Raw genomic sequence first — 25,960 nt, 5'->3', positions numbered from 1 at the left:
TTGCCGCTTTCGAATGTGAGTCTAACATTGTACGCTCACACTTCCTCTTCTAGTTCACGTTTCTCAGCGATGTATACCCGTATGCTCACACATAGCTATATGTACTGTTACAAAGACACCATGGCGATCCTAGCCTCGATTTGTATATATCTCTTCGATACCTACCTCTTCAGGGTCCATACGCTTCCATCACCAGTCAATTTGAACGTCCAGCTCGACGCGCAATCTGATACCCACACTGAATTTTCCTGAGGCGGCTCGGAACCGGGATGGCAGCACCTGTGAGTTTCGTCAACGCCGCTGAAGATAGGTGCGTTGTCATGAGTCAGATGGGGTTTGTGGACCTCATGGTGGCCGATGCTCATATCGCTGACCATACCCCACAGAAACACAGTGCCACCAGCGCCAAGACAAGCTGCTCGCAAAATCCCACAAACTCTCCAATCCGGCCCAAACTTGAGCGTAGGTATGCCACCACTACGGTTCCGCTATTCCACAACGCGGTTCTGCTTCCACTCACGGATGGTGTGCTTCAAGGCTATCCGCTCTATGTGGAAGCCTCCGGCCACCCGAATGGCTGCACGCGGACGTTTGCTCGGGTTAAGGACCAGCTCCTCGAGGTCGACATTACTGGTACGTTCAGGCGTCGCACTATCGCCCATGGAGATGGTAGCAAGCAACGTCGGTGTGGGAAGTGGAATTGGCGAGGCACTGTGCGTCAGTGTAAGCTGTTCGTGAAGCGGACGGGCGGGGCTAAGGTCGACTAGAGGATGAGGATTGCAAGATGATATAGTGGGTTATGAGGAAAATGGCATAGACTGCGAAAAGGATAGCTTGGTGGTAAGTGCGGTGGTCGTAGTCATCACCGACGTGACAGTACGACTGAGGAGATAGAATTCAACGGTCCGTAAGTTTTTCGGAAGCGGACGCTGTCTTCCTCCAGCCTGGAATCAGCTGTTGCAAAAGCGTATCCCGTACTGACCACGTGCCATGTATACCGCCGAACGTTGTGCATCCACAGCCATCTCTCTCCATCCATCTCCTTCCGCGATGTATGCCCACACGCCTCGTACGTCGCCCATCTATATTATCCTTCTGGTCTTCCGCCCGCGTTCTCTCATCACTATCCCGCACAACCAGCAACCCATGATTCCGAACCATGAGCTTCGCGTCCCGGATGTACTCCCTCTCACAGGCCGTACGGCACAAGCTGGACAGTTACCCTTCTATGTTTTCGCGAATGGAGACTCCTCGAGCTTATGTAGGTTCCACTGCAGACGCCGGTATGGAGCGTAGGACTGGAGGACAGACTGGGTTTTCAATTTTGAAGGGTGAGTCTCAGAGGTTGGTCGAAATGAACGCTGGTCGTTCTTTCGGTGACTTCGTTGTTGCCCGACGGGCTCTGACCAATATGGAGGCGGCGCGTACCGCGGTGGCTGGGATTGGAGTCGCGATTCCTATGATGCCTACTAATGTGGATGAGCCGCATGTAAACCGGAAACCAGCCCACAGGTTTGCACCTCCAAACTTCTCTCGCCCGCTTTCTACACAGGCTAGCAGGGCCACTCCGTATAAACCAGCGCATAAGGGGGAGTTTGGTAGCCAAAAGCCGAGGCACTCGACCAAACGTCCTCCCAATCCCTCTCGCAAGGTTCGGCCAGCTCGCCCAGGACTGTATCGAAGCAATGCGGTCCGATACAAGCGGCGTGAGTCGGAGGAACCAACAAGGGCCCAGGTCGCACCGTCCTCGACAGCTTCTAACGCGATGTTTGCTTCTGAAGTCTTTGTTCCGAAGCCTCTCCTTCGTCGCCACGGCCGGATGTTCGACCCGGGTGGGTAGGCCAGGGTTCCGATAGGTCCATGAGACCTTAGAAATCTGTAAATTGCACCGAGGAACCTGATGCACCAGAGGTGCGAACAGCGTAGGAATTGAAGTTGAGAAATAGGTCCGGGTGATGACGGGTCTACGAGACCTGGAACCGGATCGGAGAGACATGTACTACGGTTTGTCAATTGGAACACGCTGGCTGACGGGCTTCAAGAGCGTACACGGAGCAGGAATCATCTTCGACGAATAGACCTTGTGACGCTTCTGGCTATCGAGACTGCGGTGTGACGGATCGAATCGAAGAGCAGTGCACTGCACTCTGGGCGTTGGGATACGGAACCTGACTGCCTTCAAAGGCATTAGCAGAGTAGGAACTGAATTTGATAAACTTACCTGTAGCCCTCCCGATCCCTATTGGCTGTGACGATATCCCCCCCGCATTCGACGCAGGCGGTGAGCTCGATGCCTTCTGATTCGGCGGTGAACTGTTTGCTCACCAGTGGCGAGGGGCAGTCAGCCTGCTCTTCAAGAACTGTTCCTCCTCCTCAACCTCTGCATCCAGAGGAGAATCGATGAAGGCTCGCGATGAGGTATGCTTCCACTAAGCAAAGTTGCTTCCTCACTGACTGACGTCCTGAGCAGTTTCATCACCAGGGCGATGGCGCTCCACCGCGCGAGCCCAGCCAGTGAAAACAACACCGCGCTCCTTCCCTTGTCCACGAATACAACACAACTCCTTCGCCTCTTCGCCCTGCTCTTCCGCAACCACACTCTGCAGTCATGTACGGCTCAATGCTCGCCGCCCAATCTCGCAGCAAGCCGTCGTCATCTCCGCTCCAAGCAAGCCAATCCACAATGCCTGCCTCTGCCAGCGTCCCAACTCTCCACATCCAACGCCCCTCGGACGAGTCCGACAACATCCAAGAGCATGTCCCACTCACCATCGCCGGAGACTGGCACTGCTGCAAGTGCCAGCTCCCAACGCCCATCTACCTGCGTGCCGGCCCGCACCCGCTCGGCGCCCTCGCCTGCGAGTGCCCGCACAAGCCCTGCGGCAACTGCACCCTCACCAGCGATCTCGTGAAGCAATTCCTGCCCATCGACGAGGCCGAGCCCGCCGTCATCCCGGCCTCCCCCACTGGCCAAGAAGTCCCCTTCGGCAGCGTCTGCACCGCGTGCGGACTCTCCTGGCGCGCAAGGGAGATTAGCCGTCATAAGAAATCGCTCCGCAAGATGCCCTCGCTGAGCCTCGCGCAGCGCACCCGGAACCGCCTTGCGCCGGAGGGTGGCCGTCTGCGCAAGACGCAGAGCAGCCATGTGCTCGGCAACAAGCGCATCATCACGCCGCCGGGGGTCGGGAAGCAGGCGGAGTTCGCGGCTGTCGAGTTCACCGGGCGCGAGTGCACGTGTGGCTGGGTGATGGATCTCGGCGCGCTGTGCTTCCAGATCGTAGAGCCGCGGGTTGGCGAGGAGAAGGAGGAGCAGAAGGAAGAACTGAAGGAGGCGCTGGAGGAGGAGCAGGAGGAGGAGCCGCGCAATGCTGCCGTGTGGTCGACCACGCCGGAGCTGGAGGCTATGGGGCATGGACACCGCACCCTTGTGGTGCGTGGCGTCGAGCATCCGAATCCGCTGCGCAGCTGCCCTGTGACTAGGGATGACATCTAGGCGGTGGGGGGTGGACTCTACAGCGTATCTGGCTCCTATGTATGCTAGATGGATGGGATTGAAAAGCTGACATACGGCCAATCACCTGTATGCGGAAACCCCGCTGAAGCATATCAAGCTTCTTGTTACGTACTCCAAGAAAAAAACTACATGTCTTACGCTACGATCGACACCCATTCTTCCTCCCATTCCACTTTGACCAACAAGCAGATGACACACGCGTTATGCCCGCACTTGCACCAGGACTCAGTGAACTTGACCCTGTATGCTCTACGCTCTTCTGACTGTGCGCCCGGAGCATGGCTCGTTATGAGGTCTTTAATTGGCACTTCGCTCTCTTCCTGCTTCTCCTTTCTGAGAGAGCCAAGAAAGCGGCCACGGAAGCTGGGCCGTCGCAATCCAGACGGCGGTGGCGTTGGCGGCGTCGGCGGACGGTGAAGAGGGACTGGATATTGCTGATGTGAGCGTCCGCAGTGACAACATACCCAGACGAAGACGGTACGGGGCGGGGCCAGCTCGCCCGGCGGTATGGAAAGCATGAAGGACGTTCCCCAGAGGCGCTGCAGGTGCGACATGTTCCGGAGCTCCACCGTGTAGTTGGCGACTGTGCCACAGAGTCCGCATATAAGATATCCTAGAGGTCGGATAGCGGCTGTTCGTGTAAAGGCATGCGGTACGCCGCAGGTGCTGCATATCCACTTTGCTTCGCGGGGGATCCGAATTGGAGACTTGTGCAAGAGGAATCGGGGTCGTTCTTCCGTCGATACGCGCGGTGACTCGTGGTTGCTAGATTGCGGTCCTGATTCTGTAGATGAGCGAGTAGAGGGGTTAGGCCACGATGGGGGATTCTTCGAGGAGCTGTACATGTGCGCTGCGGTGTAGCTGTGGGAAATTCTGGGCTAGGGAAACTGGGGGAGAAAGGAGATATGTGTACGGGGTTAACATATGGAATGCGACGCATTGTGAATTGACTTGTGTAAATGAGAGATTGAAGTACCTCTGTGACATTTGCGACAGTGAAATCTATCCACGTAACTGCCGTATGTTTGGTGACGAGTCCAATGCCAGGTCAGAATGGCGGACGCCGTTTACAGGTGTGTATCTGGCATGATTCATCCCTTCAATGCTTCCTCGATGACTCCTACATCTACGAGTAATTGCTCGTCGCTCAGCCTCTTTCCAACAATCTGCAGTGCTATCGGCGCCCCGGCCATCTTCGACGGCTCGTACATAGCTTGGTTCGCCTCGTCCGCTGTGGATGAAAACACTAATCCGTCAGCTACTGGGTCTTTCTCTGGTTCCGCCACTCCAATTGGAATGACAACTGCCGGATAGTCCATGGCATTGACCCAGACAGTGTACATGTCGTTCGTCCATTTTCCCGGTTCGACAGCCGTATGTGGACCCGCTGGGCACAGCATCACATCAATTCCTTGTGTCTCCCATGCGTCCAGCATCTGCTTTTGCATGTCAATCTTCTTCGCATTCCAGGCCCATTGCTCCTCCGGCGTCTTCCGAGGAAGATCCCAGAAGCCGATGTCGATGACCGATGGCACAGGTGGTTCAGCGGATATATTGAACTGCTCGCGGGCGTACGAGAGACCGTCGATGGTGAAGAGTTGCTCCGAGACTTCGCGGACCTTGGCGAATGTGAATGGCGCATGGAATTCTTTGACTTTGAAGCCGGCACCTTTGAGTTTGTCTGCTGCTTCGGCAATACCGCGGAGTATGGGCGGATGTGGAATGATACCGTTTGAGTGGATTACGCCGATTACCGGTTTCCGGCATACGGTTCCGGCTTCGTAGACGAAAGGAATGACGGCTGGGTCTACAAGCCAGGGCTTCTGGTCGCGTACAGCGCGCATGAAGAGTTGCATATCTCGCACTGAATGTCCCATGGGCCCGCAAACAGCGGGAATACCAGTGTTCAGCCCAAGCCAATTCGAGTTGGCGTACCCAAGCAACGGGAGCATGCCGTAGGAGGGCTTGAAGCCATAGATACCATTAGCGGCGGCGGGAATCCGAATCGAGCCACCGACATCTGTGCCTACACCTAACGAGGATCCACGGAAGGCTTGTATGCTCCCTTCGCCGCCACTACTACCGCCACAGGTGAGGTGGGATACCACTGGATTAAGCGCCCGACCGAAGACGTTGTTGTGAGATTCAGCAACGAGCATGGTCTGTGGATTGTTCGTCTTCGCAATGATGAGCGCACCGGCGGAACGAAGAATTTGCGTGAGATATGAGTCGTACGTCGAGGGAGCAAAGCATCGTGAGATATAGCCGTCGCTTGCGTCAACGCCCTTGACATGGAAGCATTCTTTCAGCGTCATCGGGACGCCGTGGAGCGGTCCCCTGGGCTTCCCTGTCTCTTCGAATTCGGCGTCGAGCTCTCGGGCGGCCTTGATGGCTTCCAGGAAGCATATCTCAGTGAGGCAGTTGGTGAGCTGCTGGGCGATAGCGGCGCGTTTGCAAAAGGCAGTCGTGACTTCCTCAGCCGAGTACATGCCTGTTGCTATAGCAGATGCAAGAGATGTTGTGTCGTACTTCTCGTCGGTGATTTCGAGCTCCCGAGCAGACAGAAGGTCGCTTTTCTGTGCCCATGGTCGCAGGTCCCTCGTGCCAGGCGGTGGTAGAGCGTTTGATGGTATTTTCCACTCGTTCGGAATACGTGACTCCTGTTCCTTTTTCTTCTCCGCTGCTATCTCTTCCCAAGGCCGGGCTGTCATGGTGTTTGGGTTGCTGAAGCCGCGAATATTGTCGTAGAGGCGGGGATCGATAAGGGGCTATGCTGCTTCCTTCTGTATGAGCAGCAGTGTGAGTGCCGTAACCGAGAGGTCTTTAACCCCTCCATAACAATGGACTAGCGGCGGCCTTCTATCTGCAGGGATGGTCGTGACGAGAGCGGCGACGAGCGGTATAGTCTCTTCAGGGATGCAGCAGGAAATGGGAGAGAACCTCGCTGGGTCCGTGCGCTTATCGATAGCCAAACATATACTAAAAAGGGGAAGGATCCACTTAACACTCACCCTCCGTCCCCCGCTAACCCTACCTTTGTAGGCCATCGCCGGTCTATGCCCATGTCTATCGGTTCTATCAGACCATCACTATGCATCTGAGCACCTGCCGAACATTGGACCGTCCAAGGGTCCACAGACGAGTGCCCACCCGGGCTCCCCCAAGGAACAGCTCCACATCAACCCCGGCCTCGAATAGCGGGTCAAAGATAGCAAGAGATAGCCAGAGGACAATACCCTCCCAGATCGTCGGGAAATAGCGTCGGAGCGATAAACATGCGGGATACTGTAGAAGCAGGCTGATAGCAAGGCGTGGCTCCAGGGCACCTTGAACATTGCCACCTCCCCAAGGACCCTGGCTCTGGTGCTGCTATTGAATATAAATATATCGGCATCACTGCCGAATACTGATCTACGCCCTTATTCCTCAGATCCTTACCATGGCGGACATTGAGAAGACCCCGCAAGCGGACACCAACACTCCTTCACTCCACGGATCCGCGACTGGAGATATCGCTATTCTTCACGAACGTCAAGTGGAGCACATTGATATCGGCCTCGGACTATACCAGAAGTCTCTCCAGTACGACCCTGAGCAGCTCGCCCGCGATGCTCTCAAAGTTCGACGAAAGCTCGATTGGCTGGTGCTCCCCATGCTTTGCGGCACCTACTTGATCAGTTTCCTCGACAAGCAGACGTGAGCTCTAGATCCACCACGCCCATATGCAGTGCAACTGACACATAGCAGTCTCAACTATTCGAACGCATATGGCCTGCAGGAGGATACTCACATGAAAGGCGATAACTATTCCTGGGTGGCTTCAGGCCAGTACTTCGGCACAATGTTAGGCGCCTATCCGGCGAACTGGGCGCTGCAGAGATTTCCTGTCGGCAGACTTCTGGGTATAATGTGCTTCGTCTGGGGTATTGTCTGCATGCTCCAGGCCGCTGTGTTCAACTTCGGCGGCTTCATGGCAATCCGGATCGTCATGGGCTTCGTCGAAGCTTGCGTCTCCCCGGCTTGCGTCCTGCTCACCATGAGCCTGTGGACGCGCGAAGAGCAGCCCTGGCGATCCAACTTCTGGATCGGAACGAACGGAGTCGCTAGTATGATCGGTGCGCTCCTTGCATGGGGGCTCGGTCATGCTACCGGTCTTGCGGTCCCCAACTGGAAGCTTATATACCTCGTCGTTGGAGCAATGACTCTCGGATGGGCTGTAGTCATCACCCTATATCTACCAGACGGCCCTCACAATGCGAAGATGCTCACCGAGTACGAGCGCGTCGTTGCCGTCTGGCGCATCTCCAAGAACAAGACGGGCGTCAAGCACAGCAAACTACTCCCATACCAGATGAAAGAAGCTCTCTTGGACCCAAAGACGTACCTTGTCCTGTTATCCGGCAGTGCCCTTGGCATACTCAACGGCTCCGTCACTACCTTCATGAGCACGCTCATCAAAGGCTTCGGCTTCGATTCCTTGAAGACTAGCCTAATGCAAATGCCGGGCGGCGCTGTAGAAGTGGTGTGGTGCTTCTCGTTCGGCTACATCAGCACGTTAGAGAACATGATGGGTGCATCACTCCTGCGTAAGTGGCAAACCCCAGTGGGTTCGCCTTCTACTGATTGACATCTCCACAGTTGGTTGTGTCCCCGGCTTCGCTGGCCTTGTTGGGCTCTTGACTATTGATCGGACCAAGCGCTATAGCCTCCTAGCATGTGCATGGATACAAAGCGCCCTCGGCTCACCGATCGTTCTGAACTGGCAGGTCTGTTGTTCCCGCCTCTCTGGCGCAAGCTTTGCTCATTACGCCCAGATCCCCGGTTTCAATGTATCAGGGCATAGCAAACGCACAGTCGTCCAAGCTATGCAATTCGCAACCTTCGCAGCCGGTAACGTGGTAGGACCACACCTCTTCCTCCCCAGGGAAGCGCCTAAATACAAGTCGGCTATCACGGGTCTCCTCATTTGTTACTGCATTGCCATGCTCTTGCAGGTTATATACATGGGTCTTTGCTTCGTCGAGAATAGGAGGAGGGATGCGAAGGGCTATCGTGCGCAGACAGAAGAGGAGGCAAGGGAGGGTTTTGAGGATCGGACTGACCTGGAGAACAAGCACTTCAGAGTAAGCCGCATCTGATTGTCTCTTAATCGTCCAACCGCTAACACAAGTGCAGTACCGGATATAAGTTAAGTTATCTCCAGCCTCAGTGGGGACCCATGTAGGAGGGCTGTTAGCGTTGGCATGGGTGTGTCTATCGCACATGATTCGCATCTTGGCTACCCCACCTCATTCCTATCCACCCATGCATTCTTATCAACCCTTCACCCCTCCTCTTTTCAAATTCATCTGTGAACCCTCCCCACCATGTCATGAGCCGCCATGAACAGCCGGTCCCGCGCCGGATGCGTCGACTGTCGGAAAGCTAAGGTGAAATGCGATGAACGGAAGCCCACGTGCGGGACATGCTCCCGAAGAGGAAAAGCATGCCATGGCTATGCTGCGACAACGTTGCGGAAGCCCCTAAGATGGACGACAACAGTATTCAGCACTCAAAACCCACCAGCAAAGCGGTCGCGAAGAAGCATGACACGGGCACCCGGCAACAACCAGCGCTTCGTCTATCCACCTCAAGCTCGAGGAACTGCTGAGCAGGATGATGGAGGCCATGCCACGCAGCCGGATCCCGTTACTCTCGCGCCAATGGAGGAGGTTATGCAACGCAGCAGTTCGCACTCCGTCTTCCTACGGGAGCCCTCTCTGCCCCGGGAGCTCTCGTTCTTCTCCAGCCCGAGCATCACTCCCGAAATCTCAATGGGTATCGCCATGTACTTCGCTCGCCACCCGACCGAACTTGTGTTTGGATCCGCGCCCTTCTTCATTCATGAGATGAATACGCATGTGCTCGGAGTCCTGCAATCTGATGTGGAAGCAGTAGGCGACGGGCTCTGCGGGATCGGGTCTGTGTATATGTATAACCAAGGTTGCAGTTCTGGTCTGGAGCTGGCTCTGGGATCGAGAATCAAGACGCTGGCGAGAATTCGAAAGAGTGGCCACGAGGGCCTCGGACGCTTGACCGTCGAGCAGGCCGTGGCCATGATACTGGCTCTCGTCAGTATGGAAGTAAGATGTCCAACTATCTACTCTACTTTCTTATCGCCAGCTTACGACGAACAGCTGATTGATACCCACTACGATCCGGCTGAGTCGTCTCTAGGTGCGCTTCATTCGGCTGCCGCCGCCATGATCCACCATTTTGTTTCCGCAGGCGTCAAGTTATCCTCCACAGCGAAATACATGACCCGAGCTCTGGCTAGAGAGGATATGGTCATGTCGCTCGTTTATCGAAGAAGGAATCTCATCGCCACCTCCGTTTGGCTCGACGATGAATGCAAAGCGAGCGCAGATCGCTTCATGGGCTTCACCATGACACTTATGCCACTGCTAGAAGAGCTTTGTGGCCTGGCAGAGGACGCGGCACAACAAAATGACCACCCCGTCCTAACTGATCTAGATGGGAGTCTCGGAATGGATGGCGCTCAGACAAAGCTTGAGTCTCGTGCCGAAGACCTTCGTACACGCCTATCACTCTGGCGCCCGCCCTTCATCCCCACCTTCTCCGGCCCATCGTCGCGCAAATTCCTCCTTCACGCCGCCATGTACCGTACAGGCGCACTCCTCTATCTCCACCGCCTTCTCCACCCTCACGGCTCGTCCCCCTCCCACGACAAGGAGGCTTGCCTGATCGCATACGACGTCTTCGCCCAACTTTCCCCAGAGGCCCGCGACAACCGTCTTGCGCTCTTCCCTATCTTCCTTGCGGCCTGCGAGTTTCAGAAGGACGAGGATAGGCGCATGGCGGAAGAGTGCTCGGAAGCTATGTATAAGAGTCGGAATACGTATTCGACGTGGGTGACGGGTCGGTTTGTTAAAGAGAGAGTTTGGAGGGCTAGGGATGCTGGGGAGGACTGGGGATGGATGGAGTTGGTGCGAAGGTGGGGCGGTGAATGCGTGCCTATTTGACGCAAGTAACGAACAGGTTGATTGATATTTGCTACAAACCCACAGTCAATTTTGGATTAGGCATTGGCGATCCTACTAAGATTAGGAGTAGTAAAGCTGTAGCAACGCAAAGCCATAATGCTATCCATGCAAAGATCTATTACCTTATCAAAGTGGTAGTCTACCAAATCAAGACTATCTAGTACCTAGGTCTTCCGCAGCTAGTGACATGACGTGATCCGACTTCGACAGTGATAGCCGCCAATGCATATCCACAGGTACCCCCTCCCTCGAGCGGCATTCGACACCAACATCATAATCGGGCCCAGCAGTTACGGTCCACATCCCCGAATTTTCCGTCGTCGGTTGCACCCATCTGCCGTGGCGTGGTTCAATGTCGAAGCGCATGATAAACATCGCCGTGTATGCTAGGACTTCTGTGGTTGCAAAATGCCGACCAGGACAGAGTGTTGTTCCTCCTCCAAAGCCACGGAATTCAACCGCATTAGTCCTCTTATTCGCTTTAAGAAAGCGTTCGCAGTCGAATATCCCAACATTAGACCCCCAAACGGACTGGTCGGTGTGCTGGACCGATTGAGGAAGTAGAACTAGGGCCCCCTTCCGGAGAAGAAACTTGCCATCCAACATAAAGTCCTCCATAACCAGACGAGCCGATGCGCCGACGGTGTGTAAGCGCAACGTTTCCCGGAAGGAAGAGAGGAGTGTGGGGCAAGAGGATTTGACGTCAGAAACATCAATCGTCCGGATTAGTCTACCCTTTGCATCTGCACTCTCCTTGGTAGCATTCTCAACCTCTTTTCTGCAAAGTTGTAGCGCGTGCGGATTGGCGAAGAGGTGGTATAAGAGCCAGAATGTCGTGGGCACAATATTGCTTAGTACTCCCAAAGCAGCTCCGACTTCAAGCTTCGCGAGATCCTGGAGAGGCAGTTTGTAGTCGATGCTGTGGGCGTAATGTGCCTTGATTAGGGCAGAGGCCTGGCCGTGGAGCCCGTTCCGGAAATACCTTTCGAAAGCATCTGCTATCCTCTTGCGTGCCTGGACGGTGTCTTTCGCAAAAACGTCTAAGCCCATCAGGAGCTTAATGATTCCGGGCTCAAATTTCCTGGCAGCGTTAGAAACAGACGTTCTGTTAGTCTCTGATCTTGACGTACCAATAGGCCTCTTGGACGGCTGGATCTCGGAGGGTGAATCGTTTTGTAGAACATAAACATGAAGCCCCAGTCGCCTTTTCTGCCGTCGACGTTCTCATACACGATGCTGTGCGATTCTTCACTAGGAGCCAGGACACGAATCATTGCCTTGGCTTCTAAAGGCGGCATTGCCAAGATCTTTGGTTGCTTCTGGACAGCCTGGACAAGGGAAGCAGAGTTAACAACATATAAGCGCATCCCGGGAAGGCGTAAAGTCTGGATAGGAAAGCGATATCGGTCTCTGATCCCAATTTTAGTATTTTCTTACGCCTTAATACGCATGTTCCGGGTGCTTACCGGAGATCCACATAGTAGTTCCACTTTCTCCTGCTGAGACCAATGATTGGTTCAAGGAACGGTATCGTAGTGCCAACAGGGGGAGGCTCGCTGGGGCATTGAGTAAAACGAAGAAAAAGACAAGAGAGGACGTAAAGAACGACAACACCTGTCGCTGCCTGGGTGATAGTAATGACCATCTTGATGTCTCTGAGGTTGAAGACGTAGTATCAACGAGCTCACTCATTCTTATGGGAGCTTGACACTAGTGGCAAGGCCAAAGCTGCTCCGGCCCACACAGACCATCCCAGAGCGCCCCAGGGGCCAGTATCAAAAATGTGGGTTTGCGTAGGGCGAAAGGCTGTATCCCCCTGCAAGTAGGCCTTTGAGTAAATGACTTTAGAGTGAGACAGCATTGATTTGCTGCAAAAGGTCATCCAGTCTCGGACTCCGAGAGATGCGTGAAGCATGTACTACCTAATTACGCGGCGGTGGTGCTCAACTTTGGTATTGCTGCAGAATTCTGTTCTCTTCATTTCCAAGCCACCTATTGGTCCGGCATTTTGTGCAACTCTTGGGAGCTGCTCACTGCAGCATTCGTGCACCATGTCCGAAATATCGAATAACACGATCAATCATCTGACTGGTTACTGTAACAGCCCGAGCACCACAACGGCCGCACCGGACACAGATAGTTTCTTGCCGAGAAACCTTGGGTCGATGTGTTTCGGTAACGAGTGAATAGTGGTGGCATTCCGTATGTTTCGCGCGCTCGGATACTGCGCCTCCCGCCTTTATTCACCGATGTCGCACATATGCGTGAAAATGTCAGGGTCCCGTGTTTCCAAACAAATGCGGTTGCCTGAAAACGTCCACGTGGGACGAAAATGGCTCTGCAAACATTGTGTTCATTTCATTTACTAAGAGCATTACATACAATTACAGATCCGTTGGGATCAACCGAAACCGGGTCGGTATGTGTAAGAGCACATCTTCGAGTCGCCATTCGCTATCGGGCGGATTGTGTTAGGCTTCTTCGCGTGTTTGGACGTTAGTGCCCTCCACAATCCCTTTCTCAGCAGCTGTCTTGACGTTGCGATGCTCCATCCCAAATGTGAAAGCAAACGCAAGACATACAACCGCGAGAGCGAAGATTAGAGCATGACGGATCGCACTAGCGTATGATTCCAGCAGAATGCGAAGCAGCTCTGGCGTTGGTGCAAGACGTTGAAGGTCGGAAGCGCCAGCCGCAATCACGGCTGCAGGGGAAACGAGTGACGTTCTCTTCGATAGTTCCGAAGTCAACTGGTTGAGGAATAGAGTTTGACCAACAGCAAGGCCAATGGAGCTGATGAGAAGTCAGAGCTGTAACTCATAGTCGGCTGCAACAGAGACTTACGCTCCAAGCTGGTAAGCAAATTGCGAGATCGCTAGGTGTTGTCAGCGAAATACTCAAATCCGTGCCACCAAACTTACCATTCCCTAATGGTATATCAATCTCCCTTGTGGGAATTAGCGAAGCGTCGCGCATACAGTTGGACTGTGGCATGGACTCACGGAAGCACAACCTGTACAGCTGTGTATGGCAGGTTCACGCCAATTCCAGTCCCTATACCAGTCACAACCATGTATGCCGCCCACTTCAGCGTAGGCGTGTCTGTGTCAAGAGTGATAAGGAAGCCTGAGCCGACGACATTTATGGCAGTACCGACTATCATGTATGGAACCTTTGGCCGGATGGTTAGTAAATATCTGGAGCATTTGAAGATCATCGGACTTACATAATGACCCCACTTCGTAGTGAGCGCGCCCGCCAGAATCAGTGCGAAGATCTGAGGCAGTGCTAACGCCATGAACTGGAGCCCACTTTTTGTAGGAGAGGATCCTTTGATTGATTGGAAGTAGATTGGAAGATAGTACCCGTACTGTCTGTACTTAGCATTTATGTGCTTGCAACCAATTGGGGTACTTACGACATAGGCCGACATAGCTGACGAGAACAGGAACAAGGCGCCGAATAAAATTGAGCGTTGCCTCAAAACCCTCAGAGGTGTTGTCGCGTTTTCGCCCATCTTGTACTGCGCGAAGCAGAAAAAGAAAAAGAGCATGCCGAATCCTATGAAAAGTCCGATGATGGTTGCCGACTTCCAGGGTTTCGAATGTCCCCCCCATTGAAGAGCGAGGAATAAGCAGCAAACTGCAGCGATTATGGTAGCCGCCCCAATTGGATCCAGCTGCTTCATCTGCTCGAGGATCGTGCCTGGATGGGGTTTGTCTTCTTTGTGTTTGAGGAATATCAGAACTAGGAAGAAAGTGAAGGCCCCGATAGGAACGTTCCTACACAACGTTAGATGAGCGGAGCCTGAGCTGGGGGACACTCACACCCAGAAACACCAGCGCCAGCTAACGCCTTGAGTAAAGGCACCACCCAACACCGGCCCCACGCACGCGCTTATGCCGAACACGCTGATGACGATTCCCATATACTGTGGGCGCTTCTGTAATGGCACAGTGTTTGTAATGATGTTCAAGGCTCCCTGGAAAAGGCCGGCAGCTCCACATCCCGCAATGGCTCGCCCAACAATGAAAACTGCCGATCTCGGCGCCGAAGCGCATATAATCGAACCGACTATCCCACAGTCAAAATTATTACACATCGCTGTCGGAAGAAGAGGGGACATACCTTCAAAGACTGCTACACAAGCCAAATAGGTGTTCTTGACGCTGTACAGCTTGTAGATCCTTCCGAAAGAGGGTTGAAGAGCTGTTAATGTTATGAGGTACGCGCTCCCATACCAAGCAATGTCATCAAGGGAGTGGAACTGCGTTGTGATGGTTGGTATGGCGATGCCCACGATAGTGGTGTCCAAGGCGATTAAAAATGTTCCCAACGCGAGAGAAAGAGTAACCAAAGCAAGACTCCAAGAACCCCTGGCCATGGGCTTCTGGGGTGCTGCATTTGGGGACGGAGCAGTGCCAACGCCCTTTTCGCTGACGGAATCCAACGTTTTCGGCGTCCGATCGAGAGCATCACCTGGGATAGTGATAAACTCTAGATCCTGCGAAACGTGTTCTGATGAGCGTTTTGGAATCTTTGGTTCGGACGCCATTACGGTAATGGGAAAGGGAAAGGCAATGAGGTGGAAATGGTGGGAACGAAGGAGATCAAGAGAGCGGGTGAGCCGCGCGTAAAGAAACAGCTTGTGTCGAGCGAACAGCAGAGGCCCGAAGAACAGCCGGAATCAATAGCTTCTGGCCGCCAAGAACAAATCAAACCTGGGCGGCGCAGCTATTCCCTTCTGTCTGGAACCGGTTGCGCCCTCATCTACGGTGCATTGATTCCCGGCTTGGCATTGCCAAACCACTGGGACCAGTATCTGTTTGTACGTGCGCTCATTCTAGAGAAAGTCTTCTGAGGCAGTTACACGGCAGTCTGTAGTGAGATCGGTTAGAGGAAATGTGAAGAAGCGATGGGGCGACCAGCCATGTTCGACGTACGAAGTGAAGGCCGATGGGCTGCGCCGCAACAGAAGCTTACTTGAAGTATTCATCGTCTGCATCCGACCAGCGCCCTTCAGATCACCAGGTTAATTTATAGCATGTATAGTCGGTGATACAGGGAATGCTGGCTCAGGTGAGCGCACACGGGCGAATCTGCAAGGACTGAGGCTCTCCCTTTCGAGCGCCGTTCGTAAGAAGCGTCTCCATTGATGTGTGGCCATTCAACGCCGATGTTGGTGATACTAGCCCACTGATGGATGGAAGCGACCGTCGTTTTTACAAGGCCTTTACATGGCCTCAGCTTGCTCTGCATTCGAGTGCGCGATTAGGGAGAACACGATCGAGATCAAAGCGGCCAAGTGAGATTTTAGTCTATTCTCTATGGAACACAGACTGGGATGTACGCCATATGAATAGCAAGGAAAGATCCAATCTGGAGAGATGAGAAGGTCGGGAAAAAAAGTCTCCGCTAGCTACTTCTTCGCTGAGCATCTGCACCACGACTTCAATAACATGTGCATCCAAATAGAGCCGTGGCAGCCGAAGATAACTTACTGCTTGCTTGGAGCTATGGCTCTCAACTGCACATGATAGTCATCGTTAATGGAATCAAGACCTCCGTAGCTAGCATTCATTGTATCAGAGCTTTGCTTTGACCAATTACTCTTTCCAAACAACGATCCCAATCCAGTCAAGGCGGGTTTCGGTATCGAGAGACGGAGTCTATCAATTATGGGGCGAGCAGGTGGGCCTGCGGTTTGTGCGGCGGCGTGCAATTTGCGTTCCGAGCTAGTTTGGCGCGCTCTCCGGCGTTTGAATAGGACGATTAACACCGGTAAGCAGCTGCAAAGGATTCCAGCATTTAACTCCACAATTCTATTCTTTATTAGCACAGCCTCATGCGGACAAGGGGATTGACAATATGTACCCGAGTGAGTAAGCAGGGACAGTCACCCAGAGCGGGTCTTGAGAAGGCTTGGCCTTGAAACGGTATACTGTGCCCACGATGGAACAGATGCAAGCACTGTACCCTATCAGTGAAGTTCTACAGACTTGCCGTAGAAAGAAATAGGGTCCTACATGAAACCGGTGAAGAAGATACCACAGACGCTCAGCTTGCGGCCAAGAGGCAAATGAAGACCCATGACGAGGTGCATAGGAATGACCAAGATGTAGAAGTCGATAATCACGCCGACAACACCCTGGATTGATGGAACCAGAAGAAGAGCTGTTGTCACGGACTCCGGCTTTGTTGAAGTCCATCCGTTCTTCTGCCCCTTCGGTGGGACATATAGTACGATCGTGGCGATGGAGCAGGCGACGTAGAAAACGGCTGTGAATATGATTCCTACCCATATCATAACCCTCGTGTGGTGGACCGGGTGGAAAACTCGAAGGTAGAAGACGAGCAGGGTTACTTTGACGAAGATGGCCGAAAGGGCGTAGAGGCATTGGGAAGCGAGGTTTCCCTGTTGAAAAGTGCTGTTACTACCGGGTGCTACGTGTATAGGACGAGGTGGGCCTACCTTCGCATAATCCTCGGTCAGACGGCTTACTGGAACGTCCCATGTATGTTCTCCGAATGGACCCTCGAGAACTTCACAAGTAAGAATTGGAGACCATGTAGTTTCGTAGCGATAGCTTACGGTCTAGAAATATGCCGCAGAAAGCGAGAACACAGATCTTACTCAGGGTTAGCCATGATCCGCAAGCCGACGGCAAGGCAGGGCCCCTTAGCGTTCCAGATTCCTTCCGCTACGGAGCCTTCTTTTATTGCTGTCCATTCCGCGGAACGTATAGGGGGAATTATTTCCGTGAGGGGCACTGCGTCAAAGGCAGCTCGACTTACCATTGAGACGATGACGAGGTCTGGATGGAGTTAGTGTCTGTGGTCGCATACCCGAGGCAGACTTACAGTCATCTGCTCCCCACGAGCGCTGGATCCTCGCTCGAGTGTATAGACGCAGGAACAGAGGTACGATCGTTAAAGGCAACATAACATACATGACTATTCGCGGCTGACTGTCGAGCGATGGTGGGTTGACGAAGTTTGAGACAGTTCCCGGCGGTGGCGCTATGGCTGGTATGTGCTCCAGCATGGAGGGGTCAATGTTGTTGACGTCCATTGCTTCTGATCTTCGATCGGTGGGCGATGATGTAACAAGTTCCCTGTTTTGGCAGGAGAAGAGGTTGGTAAACACGATGTTTTGTACGGAGACGGCTGCGAACAGAGACCACGTGGGAATGTTGCGTTAAAGAGGTCAGAGAGGTTTCCCTAAGAAATGTCGAGCAAAGCAGATCTCCTGAAGGGTGTAACGAGCCCGCCCTGCCTTGTCTCGGTCTTCGTGTTTATACTGCGCCCAGCACAAGCGAGCCAGACATCACGAGCAATTTTGCATCACCCTGCGCGTTGCCGTTGTGTCTCTTGACATGCAGCATGCGTAAGCGTGCGCATCGATAGATAAACTGGTGAACCATTCCACCACCCACTTTGGGAAAGACAGGCTTGGGCTTACAGACATTGGTGAGGCTCACTGAAACTCGTGGGGGCTATAGTAGTGGATGGTATGCATGCCCAGCTTTTTGCGGGCATCAAAGTGAATGCGCCGGGCGCTAACCCGGCTGGCAAGTCGTGGGGGATGCTTGATTGGGTGATGAGGTTGCACGACTCTGTGGCTCAGCCTACCTGATTCTGCTTGTCGAGCTGGGTTCAGCCCAACCAACACCACAAATTGATTTAATTACCGCTTCGACGAATGCTCTCCGCGATGATGTTCACCAGGCATCTTGAAATGATGCGTAGCTAGCAGCGGGACGTAGACGTTGCGCCCGAAGTCCGTGCTGTAAGGCCCCTCCTGCAGGCAGGCCGTTGGAAGGCGATTCTCGCCTCGGGGGCTTCCCTGCGTCAGGCTGCATCAGTAGGCCGATCACTGCTCGGACCACGCGGCTAGCCGCAACCAAATGCTTATTGCCACAGCTTTCTTGGGGGCACAAGTCATGATATCTTTCAGGTGCTATAAACGAAGTGCTACGGGAGAAGCTCGTCGAAGCATCACACGACCGATCATTCCTCTCGCGTTCCATCATTTCGACCCGTTCTCGGCAGCCAACCCCAGAATACTCGCCAACTTTTCCAGCAACATGCTCTCCATTGAGATTCTTCTCATTCTGTCGCTCACCGTGGCTTGCCTGCTTTTGGTATCGCTACTATACAAGCTCCCCGTTTGGCTCAAAGCAATAAATGTCGCAATGGCGGTTATGGAAATGCCAATTCCAAGTGAGTCTCTTTTTCTAGCAAAAATCCATGCTCATAGTCTGATCGGCTTTTTTCCTCTCAGGAACGAAGATTCACTAAGGAATGTTTGTACGCAATTGTGTTGAGACTGTGCACTGCGGGGGGAGACTTGGAGCTTCACTTTTCGCGGTCACTCTTGGAGGCGTGCATATCAGAGGAAGATAGTTGGCAGAGAATGTAATGGCGGTGGCCAAATTGAAAGTCGGAATGCTGCACTGGAGAGACCTAATTCACATTGGCCCTAACAAAGCTGGTCTTGGGGAAGTTTGGCTGCACCGCTACTTCATTTGCTACCGATTGCACGCATAGGACTCAGATCTATAAGGGAAGGAATGTAGTGAATTTGTTTTCGAGGAATCCTTACTATCTGTTATGTGTAGTACGAATGAACTTTTCCCTCACATTTATAAGAAACAAAGTCGAATATCTCTATGCACCTGTAGAATGAGTATCCTCGTGGAGCTATTTGAAACTCTTCTGCTACTCTTCTTGCGTGACTAGTTCCACGCGACACGGGTAGCCATCCGAGGGGTGCGTCCCAGCCTTTTCAGACTGGTAAGCCCTGTCACCGTGGACCGTATTGATCCCTTCACCCCTGGTCCAGATGGCCACCCTCTCCCATATACCACGCTTCTGCTCCTGCAACCGGTCCCATTCTTCGTAAGCGGGCTTCACATTGAATGTTCTTGCCGTAAGGATCAGCACAATCTTGATTTCGTTCAAAGTCAATGGCTGCCCAATACAGGTACGGGAGCCAATGTCAAATGGACGATAGGCATTCTGTGGTGGGTAAAGCTCATGGCCTGGGCCAACAAGCCACCTCTCCGGGAGAAACTCTCGTGGTCGAACCCACACGCGGGGGTTTTGATGAACAGTCTGCTGCACAACGACGATGTTGAATCCTTCCGTGGGAAGCAACTGACCATTCAATGCGGGAAGCGAAATTCCTGGTTGCCCTCGACGCATATTGGCAGCGGGTGGGTAGAGTCGAAGAGTCTCCTTGACACAGGCAAGGGTGTATGTACACTGATTGAGCAGCGTGGGATTCTCTTTTAATAGGTGAGCCGCTCCAGAAACGTCGTCGCCAAATACAATGTCATGTTCTTGCCTCAATCGCGCCAGCGCTTCGACATGTTGGGACAGCATGTGGAAAGCGAAAGCAATAGTGCTCGAAGTCGTGTCGTTCCCAGCAAAGAGAAACAAGCGGATCTGGTTGGTGACAGTGTCGATGAAGGACTTGTCCAGCTTCTGCGGCTTTTGGCCATCTTTTCCCATCTCTTGGCCACCACCGATGTATGCCTCAAGAGCAAGCGATATCACCGAGTGTGCTGGTTTGGCGTTTGTTTGTTTAGGATTCTTCATTTCCAAGAAGCTCTTCTCAAGCTCCCTCTGGACGTATCTATTGATCACATTCCCGTTGTATGTCTGAACGATCGGCCGCAAGGGGTTCCATAAGATTCGGACGTCCCAGAAGGAGTGCCACTTTGTGATAGTATCGAATGCCGTAGGCAGAATGTGCTTGCCGCGTTGATAATTGACGTCGGCATCTCTGTGGAACTTGTCAGTTGAGCGCACATATACGCCAGGGATAACTGAGCAAACTCACAATGTGACTTTCATGATCACTTCGAAAGTTAGACGGGTAGCAAAGTCGTCCAGGGATATGATCCCATTGCCCGAGCTCTCTCGCAGCTTATCACAAAAGACCTGAACGCAATCGACGATGAAGGGAACGTGGTTCATCATATTGGATGCGCTGAATCCGGGATTGAGAAGGGACCTCCATGTCTTCCACTGGCTGCCGTTCATCGAGACAAGACTCTGGCCCCCCACAATGGGCTTAATGGCTTCGCCAGACTGTGGAGGCCTCGGGAGGTTCCATTTCTGGGATATCAAGGTGCATGCCTCGGGGTTGAAGACGATGATCGAGCTTGGGTAGCCGGGCCACATGTCCATTAGAAACATCTCAGTCTCAGTGAACTCCTGGCTCATCTCTTGCATAGCCAAAACGACGTTCGCGAGGGGCGGTAAGCGCTTCGTGTAACGGAATATGACGAGATTGTGGCCAAACCACCAGCTCCACTCAGCGGGCATCGGCTACGGCAAAATTAGAGTACAGTTACATCAACTTTGATAGCGGCAAGAGCAGCAACTCACGAAGCCCTGTTTCCGGAGCTCATTGATACGAGCACGGTGTCGATAGCCCGACAAGACGAAATACGCAACCCCAGTTGCCGCTAGTATTGCGATAGCAGCGAGGAAGTTGTTGGGGGCCATGGCGAACGAAAATTGCGGCGAAGCCGGTGCTGGCAATGGGCTGATATTGTTGGGCGGGGCGGAATCGATATGACGTAGTGTGGGTGAGAACGGAGTGAGAGCGGATTGACAGGTGTGGTGCCTCGACAGAGGGGTCGAATACCTCGCAGCCGGAGAGGGCAAAGAACAAGAAACCATGCATGAAAGAAAAAGAAGGCAAACGGTGGTCGGGCGCTAAGTGGCCCATGCATGCGCAGGCGCCGGACATCTCACGGTGCGGAATTCTCCGGATAGAACGACGTGCACAACAGCTACCCTGGAGGCCTTCGCGGGTGCGTACAATGGACGAACTAGCCTTACTTGTACGGCGAGCCCTTAGACCCAGAAAGAGCGAGCCTTGCATGTAGGGTAGCACGAAGGACGAAAGAAGGGCACGAGCGGCTGCGCCGGGATATAGCCGGTAAATTTGCATGTGACGTGGTTTCGTATGCGGCGTGGTTCTTCGTGCTCTTGCTGCGGGGTGAACCAAAGCGGCGGAATCCAAGCCTGCGCACTGAGGTTACTCAGATAGTCATCCTCTCTGAAACACGCCGAACGGACAATAGAATCAGACGCAGGAAACAGTTGTTGAACATGAAGGAGCTAGTATATAATGAGTCTTAGTGCACGACCAGGTCACGTCAAGCCGATTGTATTTGTGGCTCACCTTTCACTTCTTTCACTTCATGCACCTCCTTGTACTTAGCTCAGTCCAGCAGATATGTTGCAAGTCCTTTTCTACAAACTCTTCCTCGCAGTAGCCTTCGGATATGTACGCATCGGCCTGATCTTTTTGGCTGCCTGTGTAACATGGAGGGCGTTCACCATCTACCGTATACATCGAAATCGTCCTGTATGCATGTCCGTCCAAAGGCTTGCAACATCGCTAAATTCCTATAGAGAAACATCTATATCACCTCAAAGTCGTATTCGATCGGCAAATGGGTCAAGAACTTCGATTTTATCACCAATGCTCCGACTCATATCCTTCGAACATCCCGGAAGCTAGGCTACTCATCGTCGTTCGCTATCCCTTCCCTTGTTGAACACCAGGTACTTGTCGCAGGTCAACAGGATGTTGAGGCGCTTTGCAACAGCAGTGAAGGGGTCCTCTCTTTTCATGAGGCTATGACGGATGTAAAGCTCCCCTTCTTCACTCCACCGTAAGCGCATTCATGATGCTAACCGGATCACAGAGAATGAAACACTATTACACCATGTACGGCTTCGAACACAACAACATCGACCCACACGATAACGTTCCAATACGTGCTGTCAAAGTCCTTCTTCGAATGCATATTCCAGTCCTCCGGCCTTTGATTCGCCGCAAAATCCGCGAAGGATTTGAGACAGCGGTGGCTAACGGGCACAGAGTAAAAAGTAATTGGGCGGACCCTCTATTTAAAGCACCAATATTGCTAATTTCCTTCACAGATTGGTCGTCTGTCTCGATCTTTCAGCTTTCGAAGATGGTCATTGAGGAGTCGAACGCCCAAGTCATCTTAGGCGATGAACTCGGTATGTCAGATCAAACATGCTGGCATTCGTCTCACTCAGACTCTGATATGGCTATAGGAAACAATCCCGAGTGTGTCAGGGCGGCTATTCGGTATAGCACGGACGCAGTAATCACTGCCGAAATTTGTCGACAGCTGCCCCCTATGTTCACGCCGTATGTAGCCCTTTAATACCACCAAAATTGGGGTGACTCACAAATGCAGCATCATCGCCACGACACTTATGCGGTGGAGCGGCGCAATGGACAAAGTCGCCAACTTCATTCGACCGGTAGTGGAAGAACGAATGCGGACGCCTTCGAAAGAATCGAGCAATGCCACTTCCTACGTACAATCTACCCCGATGATCAGAGTCTCTGAGCCCCTTGTTAACAAGTCTGTATAGAATGACTGCATCCAATGGACCATTGACTCGTCACATACTCCGGCGCAGCGAGCTACCCCACGACTTGTAGCACAGATAATCGGTATTCTCCTTGCGTCTTCGCATCAGATGTCAATGGTAAGCTTTCTAAGGACTCACCTCACCTAACACTATCACTTATTTTTGTACTCACCCGTTCAATACAGGTCCTTGTGTATATCATATACGCCCTTTGCGACCACCCCGAGTACATTGAGCCTCTGAGGAAAGAAATTGTCGAGGCTGTAAACAAGAACTCTAAAGATCCCTTGAAAGAAATGCATCTACTGGACAGCTTTTTGACGGAAACATCGCGCCTCTATCCCCCAGACGCCCGTAAGAAGTCACCTAACCGCCTTAATGGAACCTTTCGCTGACCTGTATTTTCGCAGTAACGGTTCAACGCAAGGTTAAGAAACCATTCACTCTCCCAAGTGGGGCGGTCATTCCGACTGGGAATCTTATTGCCGTTCCAGTCCTTGCTCAGGCTCGCAATCCAGAAGTATTTCCGAACCCTGAAACATTTGATGGACGACGTTTCCTTCTCAAGGATGGCCAAACCAAGGATAAGGATGCAGTATCTCGGTTTACTGATGTTCGCTACTCATTCTCGTTTTGGGGCGCGCCCCGTAAAGGCTGGTGAGACATATCACATTGAATCCTGAAATGCCACATGGCTGACTCGATTGTAGTCCTGGAAGGTGGTACGTCTCCGAAACCTTGAAGCAGGCCATGGTACATCTCCTCGCGAACTATGACTTCGAGTTGGAAGATGAACATGCAAGCCGATTTATGTACTGGACCACCGCTATATTCCCACGGCCAGCCAGGAGGATTCTGTTGAAGGAGAGGGGGATCGTTTGTTAAAGAGACATGCGCTAGTCCAGAAGCTTGCAGATGTGCCTAGGCATATGTACCTGTATTTGGAAGTCTAGTCACCTTTATTAGATATCGGATGATGAACGCATAATTTGCAACTCAGTAACTATAAGATGCTTCTTCGCTTGTTAAATAGCATACATTCACGCCTACACTTGGCTACTACCCTCATCCAACCCCAATCATGACTATGAGCATGTACTTGTGCTAGAATGTAGCAGCAGTCAAGGTTGGAATATCGTCGTCCAACTAGTTCGTCTACTGAACTCATTGTGCACGCACGTGTCACGAATCATCCTACGTCCACTTCCTTCTCTTATAGAGCCCACTCCCTTCTGCTACGATATTCTCTCCCCATTCACACCCTCCCAACCAGCCATGCCTTTCGCCGAATCTCTCATGAAAGCACTAACGCGTTGCATAGCCTGCACCCCGGCCCCTTGCCCAATGGAAAACATCAACTACCGCGCCGTGATTACGAATCCTGTCACCGGCCCGACCGTCATTACAATTCCTACAGTTGCCATTATACCGCCTACGCCTCAACTGGGTGATATTGCGGAAGGTGCTACCCCATCGCGATCTGAACTCAACTTTGACAATCTCGTTGTTAGAGAAGTGCGGTGAGTGGGCGATTTTGAGGGAACGGAGTGAGGGGCATAGGATTGGGTAGGATGGCGGGACTATCTGGCTACGATGCCAGGTTTTGCCAAGAATAGATGTAGGTATGTAGTCTTTTTGACTGATATCTTCAGTAGGTCTCTTGTGTGACATCTGGTCTTAGTATGTCTTAGGGTAAGTCAAGCTCCCGTCTTCGTAATTTAGGATAGTGTCTCACTTTATCGTTGGCTATTAGAATATGTCAAGCCTGATTGTGAGCCCCTTGAAGAACTATGTGGATTCACTGTGGAGTTACTCCCTTCCCATCAGGTATCTCGATGTGTTCGTTCAACATTGTTCGTATATGATCCCACCGACCGTTCGCAGATATGTCGACATACAATGGCTTCCGACTAGCTTTCCTAATCGCTAGTGACCATGGGAAGAAGCATATATACTCCCCCGCCACTCTGTACGACTTCTTCAATCCCCTCTCCAGTCTCACCTAACAAGCAACGCTACAACATCACCGCATACCAACATCCCCCAAGATGACACCTAGAATACTAAACCGCCTCTCTCGTACCCTGACCCGCCGCTCGGAGGTCACGGAAACTCTTTTCGAGACTCTCCTCCGCCAGCTAGACGCCGCCGAACGAGCGAATCCCCGGGAACCAGGTAAACCTGGGTATCCAAAACATCACCCTCAAAATACGGGGCCCGTTGCAGACGGCTTATGGCTGTGCTGCCACTGCCGCACGGAGAGCGAGCTCGAACTCTGGCGCGGCGACTATCCCTTCAAGCATCTAACCTGCCCGCGTTGTGATCACATCATTTGCCGAGAATGCTGCACAACCGCCGTCTTTACTCCCCTGGAAGAAGGCTCAGGCCGCGTGCTGGGCTGGCGTGGATCGCCAAACGAGGAGCCGCGCTTTGGTCAGGTGTGTTCGCACTGCGGGCTGACTCACCGCGCGAAGATGGATGAAGTCACGCAGTATCGCGAGCAGACGCTTATGAGCTTCGACTTCCCGGAGTTTCTGTGTGTATGTGGATATGCAGCCGATGACACGTGGATTCACTTCTTCATCGGCTTGGCGGATGAGCATAGGGGTAATTCTGACGCTAGTGCCGCACAGATATCGGTCCAGAAGGCTGGGGGAGCTGCCGGAGGTTTGTTCGAGGCGCGGGACCGGCAACCTTTGATGGTAACGCCGCTGACCCAGCTCCCGCCATATCGTCCACCAGCATCGGATGGTGCAGCTCGTTTGCCGTCCTTGCGAGTAGTCGCTAATGCGGCGAGGTTTGCGAGTTCGTTGAAGCGGCGGGCTCTACGCCGTCTTCGGTAATGGCTCTGTTAAGTAACTAGTTCAAGACGGCGTTAGGTCAACGAGCTCAAGGGAAATAGCTCTGCGGGAGCTTTCATTCCGGTGGTGGCGTGTTGAATGAATAACTAAAGTTTGTGTTTTAA

At 52.8% G+C, this 25,960-nt stretch overlaps 12 protein-coding genes across 12 annotated transcripts; 6 read left to right on the top strand and 6 right to left on the bottom strand.

The window, feature by feature from the left end:
- Positions 1-269: 269 nt before the first annotated feature.
- On the top strand, positions 270-1,840 carry BU26DRAFT_510377 (uncharacterized protein; the record flags this gene model as incomplete). The annotated part of the gene is made up of 4 exons (XM_033827225.1): positions 270-723; positions 818-840; positions 944-1,069; positions 1,196-1,840. The coding sequence occupies 4 exons, from the start codon at positions 270-272 to the stop codon at positions 1,838-1,840; spliced, it is 1,248 nt and encodes a 415-aa protein (XP_033677523.1).
- An 843-nt stretch (positions 1,841-2,683) lies between these two features.
- BU26DRAFT_570602 (uncharacterized protein) lies at positions 2,684-3,493 on the top strand (the record flags this gene model as incomplete). The annotated part of the gene is made up of 1 exon (XM_033834035.1): positions 2,684-3,493. The coding sequence occupies one exon, from the start codon at positions 2,684-2,686 to the stop codon at positions 3,491-3,493; it is 810 nt and encodes a 269-aa protein (XP_033677522.1).
- Positions 3,494-3,648: 155 nt separating this feature from the next.
- Positions 3,649-4,359, bottom strand: BU26DRAFT_570601 (uncharacterized protein; the record flags this gene model as incomplete). The annotated part of the gene is made up of 1 exon (XM_033834034.1): positions 3,649-4,359. One exon carries the CDS (start codon positions 4,357-4,359, stop codon positions 3,649-3,651), a length of 711 nt encoding a protein of 236 aa, XP_033677521.1.
- Positions 4,242-6,404, bottom strand: BU26DRAFT_524130 (amidase). The gene has a single exon (XM_033830212.1). It carries the CDS (start codon positions 6,223-6,225, stop codon positions 4,606-4,608), a length of 1,620 nt encoding a protein of 539 aa, XP_033677520.1. The 5' UTR covers positions 6,226-6,404; the 3' UTR covers positions 4,242-4,605.
- Positions 6,405-6,535: 131 nt separating this feature from the next.
- On the top strand, positions 6,536-8,834 carry BU26DRAFT_494153 (MFS general substrate transporter). Its single transcript, XM_033826178.1, has 5 exons — positions 6,536-7,210; positions 7,262-8,100; positions 8,153-8,280; positions 8,329-8,637; positions 8,690-8,834. Exons 1-5 carry the CDS (start codon positions 6,954-6,956, stop codon positions 8,699-8,701), a joined length of 1,545 nt encoding a protein of 514 aa, XP_033677519.1. The 5' UTR covers positions 6,536-6,953; the 3' UTR covers positions 8,702-8,834.
- Positions 8,835-9,099: 265 nt separating this feature from the next.
- On the top strand, positions 9,100-10,536 carry BU26DRAFT_609860 (uncharacterized protein; the record flags this gene model as incomplete). The annotated part of the gene is made up of 2 exons (XM_033835957.1): positions 9,100-9,636; positions 9,691-10,536. 2 exons carry the CDS (start codon positions 9,100-9,102, stop codon positions 10,534-10,536), a joined length of 1,383 nt encoding a protein of 460 aa, XP_033677518.1.
- A 174-nt stretch (positions 10,537-10,710) lies between these two features.
- BU26DRAFT_570597 (cytochrome P450) lies at positions 10,711-12,202 on the bottom strand (the record flags this gene model as incomplete). The annotated part of the gene is made up of 3 exons (XM_033834033.1): positions 10,711-11,613; positions 11,688-11,967; positions 12,024-12,202. The coding sequence occupies 3 exons, from the start codon at positions 12,200-12,202 to the stop codon at positions 10,711-10,713; spliced, it is 1,362 nt and encodes a 453-aa protein (XP_033677517.1).
- Positions 12,203-13,028: 826 nt separating this feature from the next.
- Positions 13,029-15,133, bottom strand: BU26DRAFT_609859 (efflux pump antibiotic resistance protein; the record flags this gene model as incomplete). Its single annotated transcript, XM_033835956.1, has 8 exons — positions 14,686-15,133; positions 14,385-14,631; positions 13,976-14,339; positions 13,784-13,927; positions 13,560-13,729; positions 13,479-13,504; positions 13,402-13,432; positions 13,029-13,350 (listed from the first exon to the last, which is right to left on the bottom strand). The coding sequence occupies exons 1-8, from the start codon at positions 15,110-15,112 to the stop codon at positions 13,029-13,031; spliced, it is 1,731 nt and encodes a 576-aa protein (XP_033677516.1). The 5' UTR covers positions 15,113-15,133.
- A 1,446-nt stretch (positions 15,134-16,579) lies between these two features.
- On the bottom strand, positions 16,580-17,629 carry BU26DRAFT_570595 (uncharacterized protein; the record flags this gene model as incomplete). Its single annotated transcript, XM_033834032.1, has 5 exons — positions 16,580-16,972; positions 17,030-17,100; positions 17,150-17,186; positions 17,353-17,372; positions 17,419-17,629. 5 exons carry the CDS (start codon positions 17,627-17,629, stop codon positions 16,580-16,582), a joined length of 732 nt encoding a protein of 243 aa, XP_033677515.1.
- Positions 17,630-19,122: 1,493 nt separating this feature from the next.
- BU26DRAFT_524128 (putative cytochrome P450) lies at positions 19,123-21,370 on the bottom strand. The gene is made up of 3 exons (XM_033830211.1): positions 20,956-21,370; positions 20,405-20,895; positions 19,123-20,347 (listed from the first exon to the last, which is right to left on the bottom strand). The coding sequence occupies exons 1-3, from the start codon at positions 21,073-21,075 to the stop codon at positions 19,279-19,281; spliced, it is 1,680 nt and encodes a 559-aa protein (XP_033677514.1). The 5' UTR covers positions 21,076-21,370; the 3' UTR covers positions 19,123-19,278.
- Positions 21,371-21,616: 246 nt separating this feature from the next.
- BU26DRAFT_466842 (cytochrome P450) lies at positions 21,617-23,977 on the top strand. Its single transcript, XM_033825237.1, has 10 exons — positions 21,617-21,946; positions 21,994-22,230; positions 22,290-22,473; positions 22,528-22,611; positions 22,669-22,765; positions 22,815-22,938; positions 22,996-23,112; positions 23,181-23,349; positions 23,406-23,652; positions 23,706-23,977. Exons 1-10 carry the CDS (start codon positions 21,815-21,817, stop codon positions 23,878-23,880), a joined length of 1,566 nt encoding a protein of 521 aa, XP_033677513.1. The 5' UTR covers positions 21,617-21,814; the 3' UTR covers positions 23,881-23,977.
- A 1,066-nt stretch (positions 23,978-25,043) lies between these two features.
- Positions 25,044-25,838, top strand: BU26DRAFT_510368 (uncharacterized protein; the record flags this gene model as incomplete). The annotated part of the gene is made up of 2 exons (XM_033827224.1): positions 25,044-25,433; positions 25,470-25,838. 2 exons carry the CDS (start codon positions 25,044-25,046, stop codon positions 25,836-25,838), a joined length of 759 nt encoding a protein of 252 aa, XP_033677512.1.
- Positions 25,839-25,960: the final 122 nt, after the last annotated feature.

The sequence above is a fragment of the Trematosphaeria pertusa genome (genome assembly GCF_010094035.1).
Source record: "Trematosphaeria pertusa strain CBS 122368 unplaced genomic scaffold BU26scaffold_19, whole genome shotgun sequence".
Lineage (NCBI taxonomy): Eukaryota > Fungi > Ascomycota > Dothideomycetes > Pleosporales > Trematosphaeriaceae > Trematosphaeria > Trematosphaeria pertusa.
This window is presented reverse-complemented; position numbering and strand designations above follow the sequence as displayed.

What these genes read in the sequence shown, in the direction of transcription:
- BU26DRAFT_524130 (XM_033830212.1), bottom strand. Translation starts at nt 6,225, where the DNA reads ATGACAGCCCGGCCTTGGGAAGAGATAGCAGCGGAGAAGAAAAAGGAA.
- BU26DRAFT_494153 (XM_033826178.1), top strand. Translation starts at nt 6,954, where the DNA reads ATGGCGGACATTGAGAAGACCCCGCAAGCGGACACCAACACTCCTTCA. An exon ending in AGTTTCCTCGACAAGCAGAC is followed by an intron (nt 7,211 to 7,261) that starts GTGAGCTCTAGA and finishes GACACATAGCAG; the next exon opens with TCTCAACTATTCGAACGCAT. An exon ending in GATGGGTGCATCACTCCTGC is followed by an intron (nt 8,101 to 8,152) that starts GTAAGTGGCAAA and finishes ACATCTCCACAG; the next exon opens with TTGGTTGTGTCCCCGGCTTC.
- BU26DRAFT_524128 (XM_033830211.1), bottom strand. Translation starts at nt 21,075, where the DNA reads ATGGCCCCCAACAACTTCCTCGCTGCTATCGCAATACTAGCGGCAACT. An exon ending in AGCTCCGGAAACAGGGCTTC is followed by an intron (nt 20,896 to 20,955) that starts GTGAGTTGCTGC and finishes ATTTTGCCGTAG; the next exon opens with CCGATGCCCGCTGAGTGGAG. An exon ending in GTGATCATGAAAGTCACATT is followed by an intron (nt 20,348 to 20,404) that starts GTGAGTTTGCTC and finishes CAAGTTCCACAG; the next exon opens with AGATGCCGACGTCAATTATC.
- BU26DRAFT_466842 (XM_033825237.1), top strand. Translation starts at nt 21,815, where the DNA reads ATGTTGCAAGTCCTTTTCTACAAACTCTTCCTCGCAGTAGCCTTCGGA. An exon ending in TAACGGGCACAGAGTAAAAA is followed by an intron (nt 22,474 to 22,527) that starts GTAATTGGGCGG and finishes TTTCCTTCACAG; the next exon opens with ATTGGTCGTCTGTCTCGATC. An exon ending in CGAGCAATGCCACTTCCTAC is followed by an intron (nt 22,939 to 22,995) that starts GTACAATCTACC and finishes AAGTCTGTATAG; the next exon opens with AATGACTGCATCCAATGGAC.